At 43.8% G+C, this 22785-nt stretch overlaps 1 protein-coding gene across 5 annotated transcripts in view; it reads right to left on the bottom strand.

The window, feature by feature from the left end:
* Nucleotides 1–22785, bottom strand: part of LOC133390182 (NADPH:adrenodoxin oxidoreductase, mitochondrial-like) — a 56729-nt gene that overhangs the window by 21322 nt on the left and 12622 nt on the right. For 4 of the 5 annotated variants that reach the window (XR_009764332.1, XR_009764331.1, XM_061638219.1 and 1 more), the window contains exons 2-6: nt 15795–15904; nt 12499–12594; nt 10363–10485; nt 5070–5183; nt 898–999 (exon numbers count right to left, since the gene is read on the bottom strand). Coding sequence is in view for 3 of the 5 variants with exons in the window: in XM_061638219.1 (XP_061494203.1) it covers nt 898–999; nt 5070–5183; nt 10363–10485; nt 12499–12594; nt 15795–15904 (545 nt within the window). In the remaining 2 variants the exon portion in view is untranslated. The remainder of the gene's footprint in view (nt 1–897; nt 1000–5069; nt 5184–10362; nt 10486–12498; nt 12595–15794; nt 15905–22785) is intronic. The other variant, XM_061638221.1, reaches the window with a different exon arrangement.

Below are 22785 nucleotides of genomic sequence, written 5' to 3'. Positions count from 1 at the left end.
TGAGATTTCCCACCCTGCTCTATTTATTTATTTATTTGATTACATTTGTATACTACCCCACAGCCGAAGCTCTCTGCGCGGTTTACAACAATTAAAAACATTAAAAACAAATATACAAATTTAAAAACACTTTTTTAAAAAAAACAACAATTTAATCTAGACTCTGTTTATTGTGGCTGACAACATATTTACAGTACTGTATAGAGCTTCGTTGTTATGGGGCAAGTAACAAATAAATAATATGCTATGTCTGTGAGTGTGAGAGAAATAGTGCCATAAATGCAAAGTGTTCTGCCTTCCTAAAGCAGAAGAGAGACAAAACACATGGAGAAAAAGGAGAGGGAAATGGGGAGGTTACCTTCTCTAAATCTTCTCGTAAGAGAGAAGGCAAGAAACTAAGCATTTGATATATTTATAAAAAGCAGCAGAAGGCAAGGCAAAAATTATCAGTTTTGCCTGTGACGGTGTGTCAGCCCAACTACCGGTGGATTTAAGTAGACACACATTAAGGAAATGCGAGAATTGATTTGCTCATCTCACATTTCTTATCCTCCTCTGAAAAGCAACAACCTGTCTCATGCACATAGAGCAACACACTGCTATGACCCTATCAGATCCCTTAAGCACACCCCTCCCAAACTCCTTTAGTGGCAGATGCAGGATTACAACCTCCCTACAGGGCTAAGCAGGAGCACAGCTCTTATCTGCAAGGCGGGAATCCAACCAGCTGGCTGCAGTCATATAACTGCTTTTAATTAGAGATTCTGCCGAATTCTACCTCAATGCAAGAGCCCTTCATTAATCTAGATGGGATTTTTTTGGTGGTTTTACATGAAGCCTTTACTGCCTCGCACTTCCTGCACCTTATATCACTTCTGGTGCTTGTTCCTGACTTACCCGAAGTATTTCAAGAGGCGATAAGAGAATCCGGGCGACGTCCAGAGCCACATTCCCGTGCCCTAGGACCACAGCAGTTTCACAGCTCAGGTCTGGTTTCAGCTACAAAGGGAGAGAGGTTCTTCACAACAATCACTTCAGTCATCTCTCTCAGCCTTATTATATGCCAGAGAGGGTATGTTCTTCACCCTGTGCGAGTATACTTTGCTTCCCCTTAACCCTCCAGCATCTCCAGTAGACACTTCCCATGCCTCTTAGGCCCATAATACCTCAGGGACCAGCTGAGGGAACCATTTCACACCTCCACTTTATTAGCTCTCTCCTCACAAAAGTGGCTTAGGCAAGCCATGTGCAATATTATACAGCCACAAGAGTGGCTGTATACTATAGTCAGCATGGATTATTCGCATTCCGCCATGCTAAATTGAAAATACCCCCATGCCATTCTGATGCTTTCCATAAGCTCATTTCAAAACAAAACTTTGCAAAACCTATAGTCCTGAACTCAGAAACACTTGCTTAACAGCCCTCCAAATTTTCATTGCAATACACAAAACAGTCAGAGAGAATCGAGAGTTCAAAGTGTGAAAAGAGAGAAAAAACCTCAGACCCATTTTGGACTTTTTTCTGTCAGAGTTCTCATAATTTGTTGAAATTAATTAAAAATCAGCCATATTCACAAAGTACCTGTAATCCTATTACTGACCTTGCCCCATACTCTGACCTTCATCTTGTGCAGTTTAAGAGTTTAAAACTGATTTTTAATTAATTTAATAAATTTAGCACTGAACTCAATGATAAGGCCGGGCACGCTCAGTAAGAACCAACTGTCAGCGTCCTGAAAGCCAGACTGACAGCTGCTGGGCTTGCCTAATGAGGGGGCTACACCCACACCAGACCTTTATTTCACTTTAGACAGTCATGGCTTCCCCCAAAGAATCCTGGGAAGTGTAGTTTATGAAGCTGCTGAGAGGAGACTCCTATTCCCCTAACAGAGCTCCAGTGGCCAGAGTGGTTTAACAGTCAGCCACTCCAACTGAAGTTCTGTGAGGGGAACAGGGCATCTCCTAGCAACTCTCAGCACCCTTCACTAACTACACTTCCCAGGATTCCTTGGGAGAAGCCATGACTGTCTAAAGTGAAATAAAGGTCTGGTGTGGATGTGGCCCAGGACAGCTTTGGTTTAAATTTGGGTGGGAGGCTATATGTGCCAGCTATAGAATAAAAAGGTGGGGGAAACCCTGAAAAAGAATGATACTGTTCACAATGTTTTCCTTTTGGAAAGGAAAGGGGCTTCCTTCTGCCCAGTGCCCACTTATCCAATCTCCACCCCTTCCCCTCCCCTCCCCCTTCCTCCCTCCCCCTCCCCTTCCTGCCTTCCTCCTCCCAACCTCTCCCCCAGGTCCTTGGAGACCAGGGTTCAAATCCCCACACATCCACGAAGCTCAGTGGGTAACCTTGGGCCAGTCACTGCCTCTCAGCCTCGGATAAGGGCAATGGCAAACCACCTCTCAATACCACTTACCATGAAAACCCTATTCATAGGGTCGCTGTAAGTCAGAATCGACTTGAAGGCTGTCCATCAAGCATGATTGCACAAGGGTAAATCCCACTGAACTCAAAAAGCATGCAAATGATCAAACCTGCCCTCCCCTCCTCCTCCCTCTTATCCCCTCCCCCTTGCTCCTTCCCTCTCCCTTCCTTTCCCCTCCTCCATCCCTTTCCCCTCCCCCCTCCCCCTCCCCCCTCCCCCATGGTCAGTTTTACCTATACTAAGCATTGACTGCATGGGAGTAAATCCCACTGAACTCAATAAGCCTGCAAATGACTAAGCCTGCCCTCTCCTCCTCCTCCATCATCCCATCACCTCCCTTTTGCCCCTTCCCTCCCCCTTTCTTCACCCCTCCCCCTTCCCTTCCAATCCCCTCCTTCCCCCTCCCCTTCCCTCTTCCCACCTCCTCCCCCTTCCTCTCCCCTCCCCCTCCTTCCCTCTCCCCCCTCCCCCTCTTCCCCCCTTCCTCTCCCCTCCCCCTCCTTCCCTCTCCCCCCTCCCCCTCCTCCCCCCTTCCTCTCCCCTCCCCCTTCCTCTCCTCTCCCCCTCCTTCCCTCTCCCCCCTCCCCCTTCCTCTCCTCTCCCCCTCCTTCCCTCTCCCCCCTCCCCCTCCTCCTCCCCCATGGTCAGTTTTATCTATCCTAGCCATGATTGTATGGGAGTAAATCCCACTGAACTCAATAAGCATGCAATTGATCAGATGTGCCTTTCCCCTCCTTCTCCTCTCCTCTCCCTTCCTCCTCCCCTGCCCACTCCAGGATTCCCTCCCCATGGCCAGTTTTACCTATCCTAAGCATGACTGCACAGGATTAAATCCCACTGAACTCAATAAGCATGCAAATGATCAATCTATTCTCAGCAAACTTGCACAGGATCCCATTTCTTACCTCCTAGATTAAAAAGCAGAGAAATTCACTAATAGGCAAAAATTGTTTTAGTTTAAGAACGTACCTATAGCCAACAGATATTTCTATCAAACTTTTAAAAGCAGGGAAATTGGACAGCTATAGTGAATGCACCAGGGGAGCAGGAGACCTGACCTCCTCTCTGAGATATTGGACTGCCCTACAAATTTGTAAAAATGCAAACACAATTTGGCTTGGTTTTTCACAGTCCAATCCACTTCCTGTGTAGCGTGGAAGGATTTGGTAACATGTGACTCTGAGCATATAGTGAGGGGTGGCAACACCTGCAATGAGCTGTAATAACAGAAACAAGACATGTGCTATACTGATCTTGTTTTAGCAGGGAGGAAGCAATATTATTAAAACAGTTGATATTGTTCAGATAGTCGCTTTAAATATGTTGGATTTTCTTTGCAAATTTAGTGAAGTTTCCTATAGTAAATCATTTTCTTTTGCTTCTGTTTCTGTGAAGATGTGAAGTACAGCAACACACACAAAAAAAGCTCCAAAAACAATTGTGGAATAATGGCACTGACTGTTCTGCAGAATAGTTTCCAAGGGAGATGAGGAGTGTCTCAGTTTGCACAAGATAAAACAGTGGGAGGTGAAATATATTCTAGCGAAATTCTAGGTGTGCTCTATGTTTTTAATTTATCGTGCCCACCTTCCCTTAAGTGGAGTACTTTAAGCACAGCAGGCTGAAAACATGCATCTTGGGCAGGCCAAGTTTGTTTTTTCCAACAGCTAGAGTCATTGCTTAAGTGGCAACACATTGTAATCCGTCTGATTTTACATCAAACTGCAGTTTCAGATTCAACTGTTAATGCGCCCAAAATAGAAATAGAGCATAACCTCCAGTTTGAAACACAAAAGGCTGTCTTCACCATCAAATGACATTGACCAATAAAAAGGCTTTGGAATTAACAAACATAAATTTGACACAGATTTCTAGGATGAATAATGAAATATACTTTTCTAGGTTAGATTATCTGTAGAAATAGTAGTAACAGAAAAGAAGCAAAGTAAGAAGAACACCAACAAACATACAAAAATGTAATTCTCCATCTTTGGAGATGGCAGGTGTTGCCACCACTCACTATAGGCACTCACCAGATGCACCCAATTCTTCCAAGCTGCACAGAAAGTGGACTGTGAAAGACCAAAGCAAATGGTGTTTGCATTTTGACAAATTTGTAGGGCAGTACAGTATCTCAGAGAGGAGGTCAAGTCTCCTGCTCCCCTGGTGCATTCACTATAGCTGCCCAATTTCCCTGCTTTTAAAAGTTTGATAGAAATATCTGTTGGCTATAGGTACGTTCTTAAACCGCAAGGTTTTTTGCCTGTTAGTGAATCAGGATATAATGCTTATCACACAGGTTATAAGGTGGCCCAAACGATTTATTTCCTACACACAAGTAGAAAAGAAATGTCCCATGTGAAGTGCACTTGCCTTTTCCCCATCCCAAAAGCAGAAATGTCCTTTCTAGATTTCCTCATGGCACTTCCAAGAAAGGGAGCCAGCTAATCCTCTCTTACAGACATGCACATTGCTCACATTTGTAAATTTAAGGAGGACTTAATTTGATGTCTGCTAATCTTGTCCAATTGCAGGCCTTTCAGCCAGCCACTAATCTGAAGCTAGATGGCTATGTTGGAACACATGAAAAGCTTAGAGAGGTGGTGGTGGGTGTGGAAAGGGGAACTTGCATCCTTACATCTCTGTTCTCAGGCAGGCCATTGTACCATCCCACAAATGCTCTGGCGGTATAGACTCCTGAAAGGTCCTCCCCTGGAATCCCAAGGGTTCGATTGTCCTCGGCTCCATAGCTCTGCAGGGAAAGAGGGAGGAAGCCAAGTACACTTTACAGCTGGGAGGAGAAGTGTTTGCACCCAAGCACTCACTTCCCCAACTTAAACCATCATCGTCATTTATTACCCACTCTTCACCCAAAAGTCCCAGGGCAGATTACAACAATTTTAAAATACAGCATTAACAACAATCTAAAATCCCAAAAATAGGTTCGTTCCTAAAAAATAGACATCTCATGGGTAAAGGCCAGGGTAAAGAGGTTTGTCTTCAGCATTCGCCAAAAATTGTACAGCGAATGTGCCAGATGCACCTCAGTGGGGAGGGAGACCCACAACTTCAGGGCTGCCACAGAGAATGCCCTCTCCCAGGCCGCCACCACCCCCAGCTGCGGAGGGTGGCAGTACTACCAAAAGGGCCCCCACTGCTGATCTTAACACCCAAGAGGGTCTGTAGGGAAGGAGGTGGTCTCTCAGATACTTGGGGCCTGAGAAGTTTAGGGCACTGTTCTTCAACCGTGGGTCCCCAGATGTTGATGGACTACAACTCCCATCAACCCTGACCATTGAACATGCTGTCTGGGGATGATGGGAGTTGTAGTCCAATGACATCTAGGCACCCACGGTTGAAGATCAGTGGTTTAGGGTTTTAAACACTAGTGTGAGCACCTTGAATTGAACCCAGAAAAGAAATTAAATTCACAGACGATATTAGCTGTAGCAAGGAAGGGAGTGCAAAGACCACAAGCCATACTGCGCCCATCTTTTTTCTCCTTCTTGGCTAAAAGCAGCAGAGGGCGAACAGGCTTAAAAGGGAAAATGAAGGACCATGGCTCAATAGCAGAGCATCTGTACTGCATGCAGAAGAGCCCAGCCTCAATCAAAGGAAGAATACAGGCAGGTATCACGGAATTGCTGGGATGGTGTCAGGAAGACTAAAGCTGAGAAAGAGCTGAGGTTAGCAAGCGATGCTAAAAGCAACAAAAAAGCTTTCTTCAGGTACATCCATAGTAAAAGACAGAAAAGAAATAGTGGCACACCTACTCAATGAGGAAGGCAAAATGATAACAGATGAAAAAGAAAAGAAGTGCTCCATTCCTACTTTGGCTCAGTCTTCTCCCAAAAAAGGGTCTAAGACCCTCCCGGGAAACATGAAGTAGAAGGGCCAGGATTGGAGCTTGAGCCTGACAGACAAACCGTCAAGGAATACCTAATCACTTTGAATGAGTTCAAATCAGCAGGGCCCGATAAACTGCATCCTAGAGTATTGAAGGAACTGGCTGAAGAACTCTCAGAACACGGGTTTATGAAGAACAAATCCTGCCAAACTAATCTTCTCTCATTTTTTGATCGGGTAACCTCCCTTGTAGACTGTGGGAATGCTGTGGACATAATATGTCTCTACTTCAGCAAAGCTTTTGACAAAATGCCCCATGATATTCTGATTAGCAAGCTAGCTAAAGGTGGGCTGGATGCAACAACTATCAGGTGGATCCACAGTTGGCTCCAGAATTGTATTCAAAGAGTGCTTATCAATGGTTCCTTCTCAAACTGGGCAGAAGTAACAAGTGGGGTACCACAGGGCTCAATCCTGGGCGCAGTGCTCTTCAACATTTTTATTAATGACTTGGATGAGGAGGTACAGAGCATGCTTATCAAATTTGCAGATGATACAAAATTGGGGGGCATAGCTAATACTGTGGAAGACAGAAACAACATTCAAAGGGACCTTGATAGGCTGGAGCATTGGGCTGAAAACAACAGAATGAAATTCAACAGGGATAAAAGCAAAGTTCTACACTTAGGAAAAAGAAACCAAATGCACAGTTATAAGATGGGAGATACTTGGCTCAGCCATACGACATGTGAGAAGGATCTTGGAATTGTTGTTGATCACAAGCTGAATATGAGCCAACAGTGTGATGTGGCTGCAAAAAAGGCAAATGCTATATTAGGCTACATTAACAGAGGTATAGTTTCCAAATCGCATACGTATTAGTTCCCCTCTATTCAGCACTGGTTAGGCCTCATCTTGAATACTGCGTCCAGTTCTGGTCTCCACACTTCAAGAAGGATGCAGACAAACTGGAACAGGTTCAGAGGAGGGCAACAAGGATGATCAGGGGACTAGAAACCAAGCCCTATGAGGAGAGACTGAAAGAACTGGGCATGTTTAGCCTGGAGAAGAGAAGACTGAGGGGAGATATGATAGCACTCTTCAAGTACATGAAAGGTTGTCACACAGAGGAGGGCCGGGATCTCTTCTCAATCGTCCCAGAGTGAAGGACACGGAATAATGGGCTCAAGTTGCAGGAAGCCAGATTTCGACTGGACATCAGGAAAAACTTCCTAACTGTTAGAGCAATACGACAATGGAATCAATTACCTAAAGAGGTAGTGGGCTCTCCGACACTGGATGCAATCAAGAGGCAGCTGGACAGCCATCTGTCAGGAATGCTTTGATTTGGATTCCTGCATTGAACAGGGGATTGGACTGGATGGCCTTATAGACCCCTTCCAACTCTACTATTCTATGATCCACAGCATCTCCAGGTAGGGCTGGGAAAGCCTCCCAATCTCAAAGCCCAGAGGGGCACTGCCTGTCAGTGTAGACAAGACAGAGCTAGATGCACCAATGGCTTGACTCTGTATTAAGCAGCTTCAGATGATCCTAATGTATCCCAATTGGGCTCCCAGCAGCTGCTTTTGATCAAAGAAAAAGAGATCATGAATAGTCTGCCCACCCATCAGAGTAGTATCAGAAGAGACCAATTCAAATTAGAAGCCAATGAAAGTGTGCTCGTGTGACTAGACACTCCTTACTGTGCAGCTTGCTGGTGAAGTATTAAACCATTTGAGGCTGGGTAGTATAAATACTAGAATACAATTATTTTTAAACAGCAAAAGACTGAGAAGAGAAAATAAATGCCATTCCCCCTCATAAACCAGATTTGAACTTCATGCCATTCCTCAAGCCTCCATTTCAAGACTTCCTTATGGAAGCTCCACGTAAAATTCATTTCCTAACTCACTGCACTACAGGTGACTGCAATTAGTGAATGTAGTGCACTACAGTCTCCAAGGAAGAACAGAAATGACAGAGATCTGAGACTAGGGCTGTGCTAGAAATTCACCCAATTCAGATTTGGTACCAAATTTTCCATTAATTTGCTGATTCTCTATAATTCTCTATAATCAGATTTTCATGTAGCAATTTTCTGCAGCTATGTTCAAAAATATCAATATTAAGAATAATTTTACCAATATTTCCTTTAAAATTAGTGATATTACTATCAATAATTTTTGAGAAGGGGAAAAAAGCACTGGTAAAAGCAGGGGCTAGCAGACAAAGAACGAACTTGAAGCAGTTGACAGAATGCTTTTGAAGTAGCCCTGGCCAAAGATCTCATCCCTAACAACTCTTGTTGCTATCTTTCTATAGTTTCTTACTTCAGTTTGGGAATGGGCCACCACTGACAATTTTGTAACCGTTTCTGTTTTACACAAAACCACCTCTTACAGCATGGCTGGTCATAGGAACATGGGAATCTGCCTTAGTTTGGGCCACACCATTGCTCCATCTAGCTCAGTACTACCTGCACTGACTGGCAGCAGCCCTCCCTGGTTTCAGATGGGGGACATTCCTAGCCCTACCTGGAGATGCCAGGGATGGAATGTTGGGCTGGTGACCAGTAGGCATTACTGTCTCTAGTTGTTTTCCATGAAGCCTGCAAGTTTGAAGATGTAACTGTGGTTAAGGGGGAGTTATGTCTATGCCCTGTCAGGGAACGGACTGCCAGGGCCGTTGCTATGGTAGCCATCTGATAGCGACTGGGAAAGTTCTAACAGAGTCTGTGTGTTGTCGTCTTCTGAATTATGCCTCTGAGCTGAGAGGCTGTTTTTGTGTTTATCTATGGAGAGGGATGTACCAGAAGGGGGGTGACTGAAGAATCTCTACATGTATTTACTCTTAAGCCTCTGGCCTTAATGTCTTTCAATAAAGACTCTTAACATGCTCTGAACAACGCACACACGCCAACATGGAATGGGCGGCCTTCTGCATGCAAAGCAAATGCTCTACCTCTGGGACCCATCTATGCTTATTAAAGAGAACCAGTGCAGTACAATGGGTCAGTGGCAGGCTAGGACTGGGAATCTCCATGTTCAAATCCCCGCTCAGCCACGAAGCTTAATGGATGGCATTGAGGCAGTCGCACTCTTTCTCAGCCGAACCTAGTTTACAGGGTTGGGAAGAGAACCATGTAAGTATCCTTGAAGCCCATGTAATAAAGACAAAGGGTGTTTAAAGACCCGCAGCCAAGCATAAGCAGAGGCCAAGAGAGATCAACTAAATGGTAAAACCTTCCGTGAAAGGAAAGGTCATTCCCAGGATTCTAAGAGACATTTTTAGCAATATGAGTTCAGTACAAACTATCCTAAACCCACGTGAGATACAGAGAAATAAATTAAAAACAAACACATAATACACTAAACTCTACATTTATCTTTGATTGTGTAACGTTATGCCTGATAAACATGCCTGTCAAGATCCTAGGGAGATGGCAGATTAGTTCTCCAGTCATTAAATTATAGCATGCTATGGGGGCTTTTGCCGACGAATCCACACTCATATTTGCCTCGGTGTAATGGATGAGTTGAGCATTTTCTGTTTCCATGACTTCAGCAACCCATCTGCTGACTTCTGCATGGAAATTCTTCGTAAGCTTTTTTAGCCCCCCAACAATCAGAATGACTCAAAGGCAAAGGAACACCTGTGGTGCTTTGGTGTGTGTTTTTGATCTGGGTCTCTTTGTGGTCTCAACCCCAGGAAGACAAAAAGGGACATAGTGCTGGGCACTGTGCAGTGTCTGCACACCTGGGCTAAGGTATGCATCGTCCAACAAATTTGACTAGCCCACTCCTAATATATATATATATATATATATATAAAAGCCAGCGTCTGATGGGACCTGGGAGGGGGACGTAGCTCAGTAGCAAAGCATCTGCTTTGCATGCAGAAGGTCCCAAGTTCAATCCCTGGTATCTCCAGGTAAGGCTGGGAGAGAATCCCTGGAGAGCCACTGCCAGTCAGGGTAAACAATATGGAGCTAAGTGGATCAATGGTCTGACTCAGTAGAAGGCAGCTTCCTATGTCACTGATCCTCACTCTTCCCTCTTAAAATCACAGTCAAGGAAACTCACCAAAACCACTGCATGGTACGCTTTCTGCAGCTCCTCCACAGTTAAATCCTTCCCTACAGTCACATTCCCGTAAAAGGAACAGCGATCAGATCGTGCCGTCTGCGTAAATGTGTTGATCACATTCTGTTGCAAGAGGTCAAAAGGGAGAGGTCAGAAGACATCCCATTCCTCCCTCTTTCTCTCTCTCTCAAACACAAAACTCCCACAGTGCCCAGGCAGGAGACCAGAGCAAGGCCTAAGGACGATGAAGGTCCTCAATGACCTTGCAGCATCTAAGCTGACATCTCGCTCTCCGATTCGTGCTGCCTCTTCTGAGACTTTTATCTGACAACTGGTAAGAATAGCTCATTTAAAAATAACACTGTTATCCATGACCTTGCAGAAGGCCAGTCAGTTCTACTAAAACAGAACATCAGTGTTTCTTCTTCTCCAGTGTTGAGTCATAGCAGTAGGTGGCGGGCAGGGTGGGGGGAAGACCACACATTTTCTTGCTGGTGGTGGGCATTTCAGTTGCTTTACAATTCCACATTCACGGGAAAAACAACAGAACATCACACCCACTCGTTTATGAGCATTTATTAACAGAATGCAATGGTGGCAGGACAGCAATGACCTTGCATCAGGTTTATCCCTCCAAAATCTAGTAACCCATATTCTTGACTGATTCCCTTTAATATAAATCTTGCAAAATCAAAAAAAATGTGAGGTGTAAAGAAAAACCAAAACCCATGAAAATAAAATAAATGCTGCATGTACACAGGAATACAAGCACACCTACATTATTATTCTTACTTATCACTTATTGTTTATTACTTACAAAGCACCTACCCACAAACAGTCCCTGCCTACAGGTTCACAATCTAATAGACATGACACAAAAGGAAAACGGAATGTGGCAGGAAGAGAACGGCAAGCAAATGCAGGTACCAATCACCAAAGGTACATAACCTCAGCAGCATCATTTGGTCTTGACAGGCAGGCCTCCCTGCCTTTTAAATACAAATATAGTCCCTCAACCAATGACAGAGTCCAGAGCTTTTTTCTCTTCAGCATGGCTGTCTCTGGGCAACTGGCAGTTGGCTCCTAGCTAATGTTTACCCCCCCCATCTCATACCTCTAGGAGGTTTCTCCCTTTCACTATAATACCTACCTGGATTGTGCCAACTCCCTTTGCTATACAGAAGGAGGGGGAAGGTATGCCATTTGTATAGTCTGCTTCTTCCCAGACAGGGGACTCACGCAACTGGCAGAAAGATTGCTCAGGGGGAAGAGAAACTATGCTATCTACTACCCAAGCACACACTCCCCAAACTCTGCAGCCAGGTTTAAGTGGCTTAGGGATGTGTAGCTTTCTAACTCTCCATTACGCAATGGGCCAAGCTGCTGCCTCCCATTCTGCACTAGATCTCTCAGCACTGGATCTCTCCTACCCTTGCTAATTACCCTGGAGGATCCACATTTATTTCATTTGATATTTACTTTTCCTCGGAGGATCTCACAGAAGCATGTTGGCTTCACTGCAACCCTGTGAGGTGAGCAATGCTGACAGATGGTGACTTGGCCAAGTCTATCTAGTTGAGCATTCCACTGAGCAAGGATTTGAATCTGTGATTGCCCACAGCCAAACCCCAGTGTGCCAGACTGGCTCACAGGTCAAGGCTCACAAGCCTTGTGTCATTTCATGGCAAAGGGAAGGAAAAAACACAGAATGTCTAAAGCAAGAGGAGTGGGGAGCCTGTGGCCCTCTAGATCAAGGGGAGGGGACCTGTGGCCACTGGCTGTGCTGGCTGGGGCTGATGGGAGCTGCCTGGAGCTGATGGGAGCTGTAGTTCAACAACAACTGGAGTGTCACAGGATTAGTCACCCATGCTCTAAATGTTGCTGAACTACAACTCTCATAATTCCTGACCACTGGGCATGCTGGCAGGGAGGCTAAAGGGAGTTGTAGTCCACCGAAGGCCACAGGTTCTCCATCCCTGGTTTAAAAAAAGAGAGACATTTTCAAATAGCAAAGTGATCCGATCCCATCATTCTAACAACCAAAACACCATGGCCAACCTCTGCTCTCCCTGCCCAACAATGTGGTCCTGGCGCCCATCCTCAGTTCCGATGACAGGATAGAAAACTACTACCAACCTTTACTTCTGGATGGTCTGGGGCTACTCCAAAACGAACCAGACCGAAGGGTACTGGCAGTTTCTCATATATATCCACCTGAGCTAGTTTGTGGTGCTGGGGAAGAAATTCAGTTTGATTAATATCTATAACAGATTCATGTGGAAATTAACAACTTCATACATTGCTTATTCTGACACTTTGCAGAGGATTATGTGGCCCTAGCACAGCCAAGGGATTTATCACAGCACTAGCCTTGTTGCCCAAAACCAATGGGTGAAGGAGAAAACGAGGACAGTTATCCCACTTAAATACAAAGAAAAAGATATGTCCAACCCTGAAGTCCCCAAATCTCTGGAATCAGCCTTTAGAAGAGTTCCTTACAGCACCAGGGTAGGATTTATCTTTGTCTCTCCTGCACCTGTCAAAATATCCTGGGTATATGTAATATGCAGCCAATCAAGCCCATCCCCTTTGAATAACCTCCCACCCAATCTATGGCAGTCAATCCCAAAGCAACTGAAGTGAGCCCTGGAACATTCCACTGAACCTCCTGCTGGCCGGGAGCAATACTTGGCGGGAGTCTCCACTCCAAATGTTAACAAATGCCTGAATGAAAATGCACATATTATTTGCAGAATCTAATGGGATAAATTCACATGTGCTAGCATGCACTATTGCAGCCTTTCCCATGGGGTACCAGATGTTGCTAGATGACAGCTCCCATCAGCTCCAGCCAGCATGCCCAATGGTCAGGAAGGATGGGAATTGGAAAGGTTGGGAAAGGCTACACTCTTCTTTTAGTTGGTTTTTTCTTATTGCACCCTTGAATTATAATTTATTTTACCTCCGAAATCAAACAAGTACTAAGTAGGACAAGCACAACAACAGTGACAAGAATTATGGCAGGTTATACAAGACCAGCTTTCTTTTCCTACAGAAGCATCACTGTTATACATCCAAGGTGACTCTGATCTGCTAAACCATAGTTCAATGCAGTGGTTCCTAAACTTTCCCCCACCAGACCACTCGAAAATTGCTGAGGGTCTTGGCAGAGCACTTAATGATTTTTCTACCTGTTCATGAATTGTCATGCACTGCGCATGCACTCTCTCTTAGCTTCTTCCCCTCTCCTTCCTTCTTTCCCAAGGCTCCTTCCTTCTTTCCCAAGGCTCCTCTCAAGTGCCTTGTCAGCCACATTTCCCCACTCGGGAACTTCCCCTGTGTTGCCGTCAGCCTTTATTCCTCTGACAAATGCAGAGCCTTCTCCCCCCATCCCTTCTAGCTGGACTGGCTGAATGAAGGAAAGGACCACTGGTGGTCTGCCAATCTCTTCATGACTTCAAGAATCCCTGGTTTAATGTTATGTGAAAAAGCCTTGGATTCATGGGTTCCCTCCTCCTCTAGAGTGGCCACGAGTAGATCGGCAGCTTTCACTTCTGTTTTAAATTAACTGTGGTTTGGTGTAGTGTTTGTACCAGGGACTGTGGCTAATCTTAACACAGCTTAGAGCAGGGATGAGGAACCTGTGGCTCTCCAAATGTTCCTGGACAACAGCTCCTATCATCCGTGACTATTAGTCCTGCTGACTGTGGCACATCCCAACACAGCCACCGTGCAGCAAAAGAGGGAGATAGAGTAGCATCATGCTGACAGGTTGATTCCAGTAACATAAAGGCTTATGCAGTTTTACCATAACAATTTTTTATCATTGTGTTCTCTGTTCACTGCCACATGATGTGTATTTATTATGATTGTAGGCTTCAGTCATAAATACTGGAGAGTAAATCCCATAAAACTCAATGGGACTTACTCTGAGTAAACATGCTTAGGACCGCTCTGTTAAGAAAGGAAGGAACAACAAAAAATCCTAATTAATTACTAGACCCATGTGAACCTGTTGGAACAATCCATACATGGAGGAGCTCCAGCATGTGCTAAAAAGTAAAGTACTGAAGCGCTCATCACAGCTGCCACTTTCCAACCCCAAGAGTGGCTTATGGTTGGAATACAAATTTGCCAAAGGGACAAGGCCTCCGTTCAGATATAAATATGCATGCAACGTTTGGATATCTGGGATGTTACTGTTTCTAGGAGAGAGACTTCCCTCATGACGTGGTAAATTATTTGCTTTTGATCATACTTCAACTGGGGAATACAAGGCAAATATTACACTGCCATGGTTTCAGCTGAAGTGGGAATTTTGGGAAAGGGGCTAGAATTTAAAGTAGGTGCACACTTTAAAAATTCAGTTTGACCGCATGGCACATTTAAGAACATTCCCACCAGATAACAATTCAACTATTGTGGATTCCAACTGATAACACCCTGAGAACTTTGGATTGTATTTAAAGCTGTTCCGGGGAGAGCAGAACTGACTTCACTTTCCTCCTCCCCTCCCCTCCCCTCCTGCAGTCTCCCCCTCTGCTGCCCTCGGAATCTGCTCCAAAGGGTTGGGGGATCCTCTGAAGCAGATTTTAGGACCACACAAGGGGGGGGAGGAAGGTGACGGCCCACAGTGCAAGCAGAAGTCAGTTCATGCAGCATTTGCCTCCACCCTGCAGCTGTATCAAAGAGATGGCAATTGCTAATAACTAGCAATATGTCAGCATGCCTCTGAATAGCAATTGCTGGTTTTCACCAGTGGGGAGAATGCTAATACACTCATGTCCTGCTTGTGGGCTTCCCAGACACATCTGGTTGGTTACTGGGAGAACGGGATGCTGGACTAGATGGACCTTTGACCTGACCCAGCAAGGCTCTTCTTATGCTCTTAGCAGCATTCTCACAAAAGTACCATTCCTCTGGTCCTTTGGGGAAGCTGTGACACTTTATTTGGCTTACAGTAGCTTTAGGTGTGCAGCATAGATCTGATGTTGGCTTGTAGGAATTCAACACATCTCTCATAGATATTAGAAAGCCAATGCAGTGTAGTGGTTAGAGTGGCTAGCACGTGGGAGACCAGGGTTTAAATCCCACTAAGCCATGAACTGTTTTTTAAATGGCTCCTCTCACTGGTGATGATGTAGAATCATTCCCAACAGGCCATCTCCAATGCAGAATGTCACCGGGCTGCTGTTTGTTGGTGTTCTGTCACAGCTTAAATGGTAGCAAACCTTTTGAAAAAAATTAAAGAAAGACTGGCTGCAATCCCTGCTGCCTCCTATCTCTGTTGCAAGCCATTAAAACCCCAAGTAGGAATCTTGCATGCACAAGTTAAGTGAATTCTACCCACCAGGGCTAACTGTAGACCTCAAATACTCCCAAGGAAGCCCAGCAGAAATAAGAACCCACACTTGTGCAAATATGTCAGTTACCTTCAGGAGGTGTTGTGCTGTGTAGAATCCAGCAGGTCCACTGCCTACAATACATATCCGAGGTATGGACTTAGCTGTGGAAATAAGCCTCTTGATTCCCAAGAACAGAACTGAAAACAGAAACAGAAAAGTCACATAAGAAGTGAAATAACAGAGTTTTCATCAGTGGCCCAAAGCTAGCCAGCACAATACTAAAAAGTAATATATACATACAACTTTGCCCTTCAGTTCCAGCCTGGTAGCTGTCAAGAGAGCCTACTAGAAAGCAAAACAAATAAAAACCTAGAGGGTGGATCAGAAACAACAGGGCACGGAAAGGACCCCTTGACAACAAAGGGGCTCGTGGCCCACTGTCTCAGTGTTCAACCTCTACTCCGGTCTGCTGATCACTGCTCTCAGTCTTCTCAGCTGGAGGAGGAGTGCAGCGATGTACTACCATGCCAAAGCAACACAGCTGTTGGTATGAGTGGCCACCCCCAAAGTGCAGATTAAAAGGATTTCTTGCCACAGTGCCATATAATGGAAATATATAAGTAATATAATGGACCTCACAGACAGTATTTGAAATCTCAAACTGAGAGAGCTTGATAATATATGACGGTTTTACCAAGTGCGGGGCAAATAGTTATATCTGTAAGTGAGCTGAAGTCTGATCAGGCAATAACTAATTTTATTTATTTAATTAATTTCTATCCCACCCTTTCTCCCAAAGGGAGCCCAGGGTGACAAAAATCTGATCTATATTTTTACTTCCACCCAATCAACTCTGCACAGAGTTAACTCCTAAAAACGCAGTTCTTGTGTCTTAATTTTATTTCCCCTACTGCCTGAAAGTCTACTTCATTTATTTCTAAACATCCCAACTGTAATAATTAATCAAATAGCATCAACCTTCCTATTAGCAGTTATTACCACAGCCTTGGGTCAGCTTCTGTGTACCCAGAATACCCACAGAATGCACTGCAAAAGGATTAGGTCAGGGGTTCCCAAAAATTGCTGAGGGTCTTGGCAGACCACTTAATGGTTTTTCTGCCTATTGTAGCAACTGTAATGCATTGTGCTACCCACAGACCACCTAAATGAAACTCGCAGACCACTCGTGACACACAGAGCACAGCTTGGGAACCTCTGAATTTGATAGCATCTCACCTCCTCCCTGCCCCAATCACCATCATGTAATATTCAGGTTATTAGTTTAATTTTAAAGTAAGCTTTTTGAATAGTAATTGCTGCCAAATATTTGGGTTCAGAGAATCTATCTGAAACAGGTTGATACTGGCCATATTACTGCATGGCTTTGCACTGTGGGTGTTTTGCATTCATCCAGTATGTATGTCTTTGACTACTTGCTTACCCATGTCAGTAACTATGTTCATCACCTCATTCTCATTTGTTACACTTCGACCCTAGCAGTAATACTGATCTAAAATACTTCATTCGTGACAGCAATACAGTTCAGAGGCCAAAGATCATTGATACTCTGTTAGTGCATGCAACTTAATCAGAAACGTGAAGGTCTAGAGATGATAGTCTTTTTTTCAGTCCATCAAGACCTTGGCAGTCATTGAGAATTTCTATACGGCCAAGTACAAAGATAGCCCTATTCCCCAGCACATCACTGAGTGCCAAACTCTTTAACTGTTGCTGAACTGTTCCTGATATCTTTACCAGTTTTGGTAGCGCAAACATTACTTGCATCGGAGCCGTTCAACTTTTGTTAGGGCAATAGCCTATCAAAACTAGTATCCCAGCTCCAACAGTGGCCAATAACAGATGCTTTAGAATGGAATGGAGAACCTGTGGCCCTCCATAAGTTGTTGGACTTCCACTCCCATCAGCCCTACCCAGCATGGTCAATGCTCAAATATGATGGGAGCTGTAGTTCAGCAACATCTAGAGGCCAAAGTGTCTACAGCCCTGTTCTAGTGCAAACTCTGGCAGAGTTATCCTCATATCAATCTGACCACTGGCCATAGCTGTTTTTACATTCAACAACTTCTGGAAGACCACAGGTTCCCTGTCCCTGCTTCAGAGAAGTCCCTGCTTCAGAGAAAAGTAGAGCAGAGCAGAGCAGAGCAGTAACGTAGGATCCATCCTTCACCATTCACTCTCAGCTTCTGGGCATTCTAAAGGTAATGATGCCGCACTGTATGGGACCGCACTGTAATCAGCTTTTTGCCTCCAACCATTTGTGCAATCCTTTTTTGTCAGCAAGTTGAATGGAGAATGGTAACATCCACTTATAAAAAAAATGAAACATATATAAAAGGTCTTTATATGCTAGCAATGGCAAACTGGCAGCCCAAGGGTCCAAGTCCAGCAGCTTGATGTAGCTTTTGATTGCAGGGACCTTCTGCCCTTCATTAAGCTCTCGAATATTTTCTCTCAAAGCAAGACACATATAAATAGTTCTTTACCACTCCCTCATCCTAGCACAGTGGTAGGCAACCTGTGGCAGAGAGGATAGAAAATGAAAGAATACAAGTAGCTCTCAACCACGGTTTACCTGTTGTATGTTTGGAAGCTCAAACCATGGTTCTCTGTGATGTCTGCTTGGCACTTGCGTATAATGTACCACTGTTAACCAGCAAATAAATCATGCAGATTAAGCAACATGCATGAAGGATAAAAAGTTCTAAAGGCAGAAGAGAAACCTGAAGATTCATGCAAGTCAGGGATGTGGGACCTGTGACCCTCCAAGATGCTGTTGAACTCGAACTCCAATTATCCCTAGTCAGCATGGCCAGTGGTCAGGGATGATGGGAGCTGTAGTTCAACAACATCTGGAGGGACACATGTACCCCATCCCTGTCCTAGGGCAAGCACCATCACAACTTTGGCAGAGTCTTCCGCTTTTTAACCTTGGTAACCCTCTTTGAGCTAATGCAGGCAAATGGGAAAAAGCAGGTGCAGTGGAGAAGAAAAATGCTGCTCATTCCAGGAAAGCAGGAGTTAATAAATACCTCTTTGGTTATGACTCAGCAGTCCTGTAGGACTGAATATTTATTTATTTATTTAAGCATTTTATATCCCGCCCTAGTTCTTAGAATTCAGAGCGGCGAACAAATAAAACAATGTCTAATACAAATCAATATACAATTAAAAGATAAGCCTAAGTTAAGAAAATCAATTATACAGTAGTTATAAACAATTTAAATGTTAACTTTAAAAGCTTGAAAAAACAAAAATGTTTTTAACTGATGGCGAAAGACCGTGAGTGAGGAGGAACATCGGATCTCTGGTGGCAGGTTATTCCATAAGATGGGAGCTATGCACGAAAAAGCTTTGTTCCTAGTATTGGAGCGGCGGATTATAAAAGTAGATGGGATGATGAGAGAGTGTTCGAGGGGAACTCTTGTTGGTCGTTGAGATTTAAATTCCAGAATGAATTTGGAGACATTTGATGACATTGGAGAATGTCATCTGGTTGGATAGGTTGAAAATACGAAAATTGGGATAGCAGGCTGACTTCTGATAGAGTGTCTTTAGATTCTACTGATTTAGCTACATCATAATCTGATGGACTATCATTATATTCTACCGTTGTATCAGATTCTAATGTATATGTATAATATATGTATACTATAATGTATAATATATGGAGGATGTTAATTTTTCTGGGTTCATTTTTATTGTTGCAATTTCACTGAGAAAGAGATAGATGCTCTTATTAGAATTGTAACAAATTACAATAAAATTCAAAATATATTGTAACGTAAAACATTGTTGTTATCCTACCCTTCCTCCAAAGAGCTCCGGGTGGTGTACTGTAGTCTCCCTCCCCGTTACTCTCACAACATCCCTGTGAGGAAAGATAGGCTGAAAGAATATGACTGGCCCAAGATCTCTCAGTTGAGTTTCATGACTGAGTGGCGATTTGAACCACTATTTCCCCAGTCCTAATCCAACATGATAACTACTACATTATACTGTCCATTTATAAACTATATCTGAACATTAAAAAAACCTCTAGATGCATTACCTGTTATTACCATTATGGATTCCCTCACGAAGGGCCAAAAAGCATTGGGGTTTTTTTTATCCGATTTGTCTGTTTTCTTGGCCACTAAATGTTTTTGCCCCTTCTTGATGCTATTCTTGTGCTACACTTCTTTTGGAGCTCCCCTCTAGAATCTATTAAAGCAAATGGCACTGGATAGCAATTTTAATGTATTGGGGGTTTTCCCAAATGGCCATAGGAATATGCAATGAATTTTCAAATGCCCCCTGAAATACATTAAAAGTCTATCGTGATTGGTTGCGTACACAGTAGACTTTAGAAAGCATCACTGATCACCAAATATAAAGATATTGTCCTTCTGAATGACTACTGCCATACACTGATATATCAGAGGAGGATTGAACAATGATTTGTGTAAAACATCAGGAGTCCTGCAAGCATTCACAGGCACGTACAGAGAGCCCCACAAACTCCATGGGATGCTTCAGTGTGTAGAGTGCCCCCCTAAAAAAAACTGTGGAAACAGATGACCCTTCCAAACTGGTTCCATAGAAATCCATTAGAATACATTGGGAGATTGAATAATTGCCTATGGGAAACATCATGATCCCTATTTTCAGTCTGTGGCTCACAGGGAACTCCCATCCAAAGATCTAGGGGGCTTACAGCCTTCCACTTTCCTATGTCATCATATAGACTCAGTTTAGCATTCCTAGAATGGTCTTCCTATGCATTCTCATACATGATCTCAATAGCATTGTGTGGTTTTACGTATTCTGTGGCCTACAGAGCAGTCAGTGCAAAGGTCAAAATGTACTTCAATATATCCCTATGGCCATGCAGAAGGATGTCCTTTACACCAAGGCTGCAATATTGGAAAATATTATTAATCTACCTCATAAGGTTGTTGTATGATCTATTAAGATAAGGAACATGAACGTTGGGAAAGAGCAATATATGAATGCTAAAACATATCTATATAGGGACAGAAGGATATATTGTGGGTATAAACATCCCTGGGGTTTTGAGGGTGCACTGTGTGAACTGGCAACTGATTTGCTCTGTTTCCCCAGACATCTCAATGCATTGTAATGGTCATTCAAGAACTCAGCTGATTTACATGGCAGACGCCAAAACTTATAGGCAATTAAGCAGGATTCACCCCACACCAATGCATTGCAGTAGCCTTTCAGAAGGGTAATACATTTCCTGCCTGACCATTTGAGGACATCTGTATACCCTGTACCAGTATATTATCCCAGCAAGCAAGTAGAGGCCTATAGCAAGATATTATAGCCTTATGTTAAGCATATATCCAGTGTGTATTTGTTAGCTAGCCTAAAGGATTGTATTCCCCTTTAGGGCCCCAGCATCCTTGGGCTGAGTAGATCACCTCATAACCACCTGAAAACTTATCTAGGTGCTCTAATGAGGACATGATGACTTGCCCAGTATGATGCTGGGAATGTATCTCGTTAGTTCAAAGGCATCAAAGGAGCCCAATTAGGCATATATTCAAGTATATGTATATCAGTTGGTATTTCATAGTTGGCTTAAATCTAGGTCTCACTCCAAAGGCAGGTGGAAGAGTCAAGGGACGGTCAATGAACAGATAGGGCAGCAGTTGCTTGTTAGTATAGCCAGGTGGATGAGTCAAATGACGGTCAAGAGAAGGATAGTATAGCAACTGCTTGTTAGCAGAGATAGAGATAAAGATATAAAGTCATATAGTTTGCCAAGGAAGGATGCCAGGGTGTTTCCAGTGAAGATAATATAGTTTTCTAGCAATTAGTCTGCTTTTGAAGGTGTTCTGTGAAAAGGTCAGAATAGCCAATTATAGGCAATAGGTGCCATTATGTAATCTTTGATACCTTAAAGTCATCATTTATGTATGTATTCATGCCAATATTGTATGTAATCCTGCCAATGTTATATGCCAATTTTCATGCTATAAAAGTGTTTCTTGTGCCCAGCATGGGTGTTCAGTCTGACCCAGCTACTGCAGAGCTGTGGGACTGTTCCACTTTTATTGGGATACTTGGCTGTATGCTTGTAAGTTACTCAATAAATTTTAACTCTTTGTAAGCAAATCTCTTGTCTGCATCTCATCTCTGGTAACCCAAAACAACCTGAAGTGTTACAACATCTCCTAAAGACCACTGTGTCAACCACTGATCACTTTTGGTTCAATACATTCTAGTGGCCCTTTGAATATTCAGTGTATTCCTATAGCCATTTGGAAGGAACCAACGAATGGTCATTTAGGGTCATTGCTTGATTACATCTGATCAAGATATGCAGCATCCTATTCCTGGACTCCCCCCTTTCTCTAACTCCAAGGGCATTGCCTAAATTTGTGTTTCACTTACGATACACACTCCACACAGGCATGTACACCTTCCTTAAGCAGGCCCAAGATGGAAGGGCACAGCAACAACACCATGTTCATCTGTTGCAACACTGTGTCTGACGCTGAACTACACTGCAGATACTATGGGATGCAGAGAATCTCTGTGCATATTACTGCTTATTCATCGGGGAAACATATTGTGGAAACAACCCAAGGTGTACAAGTGCATCCCATAGAGAAGAGGCCTGCTAAATCAGGCTAAAGGCCCAGCTAACCCCACATTCTGTTATCACAGTGGCAATTTAGATGCCTCTAAGAAATTCACAAGCCAGACATGAACGCAAGAGCACTCTTTCCACTTGTGCTCACTTGTGGCTGGTATTTACAGGCATATAACCTCTGATCCTGGAGGCAGGACCAGCCTTAGGGGTGGGCAAGCTGGGCAGTCTCCCAAGGCACCAAATTGAGGGAGGCACCACACTGAGCTGGGGAGGCACCAAGCTGAGCTCAGTGACTGTGTTTTTTTAATGTACTGTCTTGCAGTGAGCTAGGGTGGCAAAAAGCAAGCGTCTAACCTTTTCCCCCAAGGTTCTACAGGTTGTTTGGGTGCTAACTACAAAAATGATCTTCCTGCAGTTAGCTTTAAGTTTTGTTTCTTTTTCAGTTTGCACTTTTAAATC

Source organism: Rhineura floridana, chromosome 8 (assembly GCF_030035675.1).
Source record: "Rhineura floridana isolate rRhiFlo1 chromosome 8, rRhiFlo1.hap2, whole genome shotgun sequence".
Taxonomy (NCBI): domain Eukaryota; kingdom Metazoa; phylum Chordata; class Lepidosauria; order Squamata; family Rhineuridae; genus Rhineura; species Rhineura floridana.
This window is presented reverse-complemented; position numbering and strand designations above follow the sequence as displayed.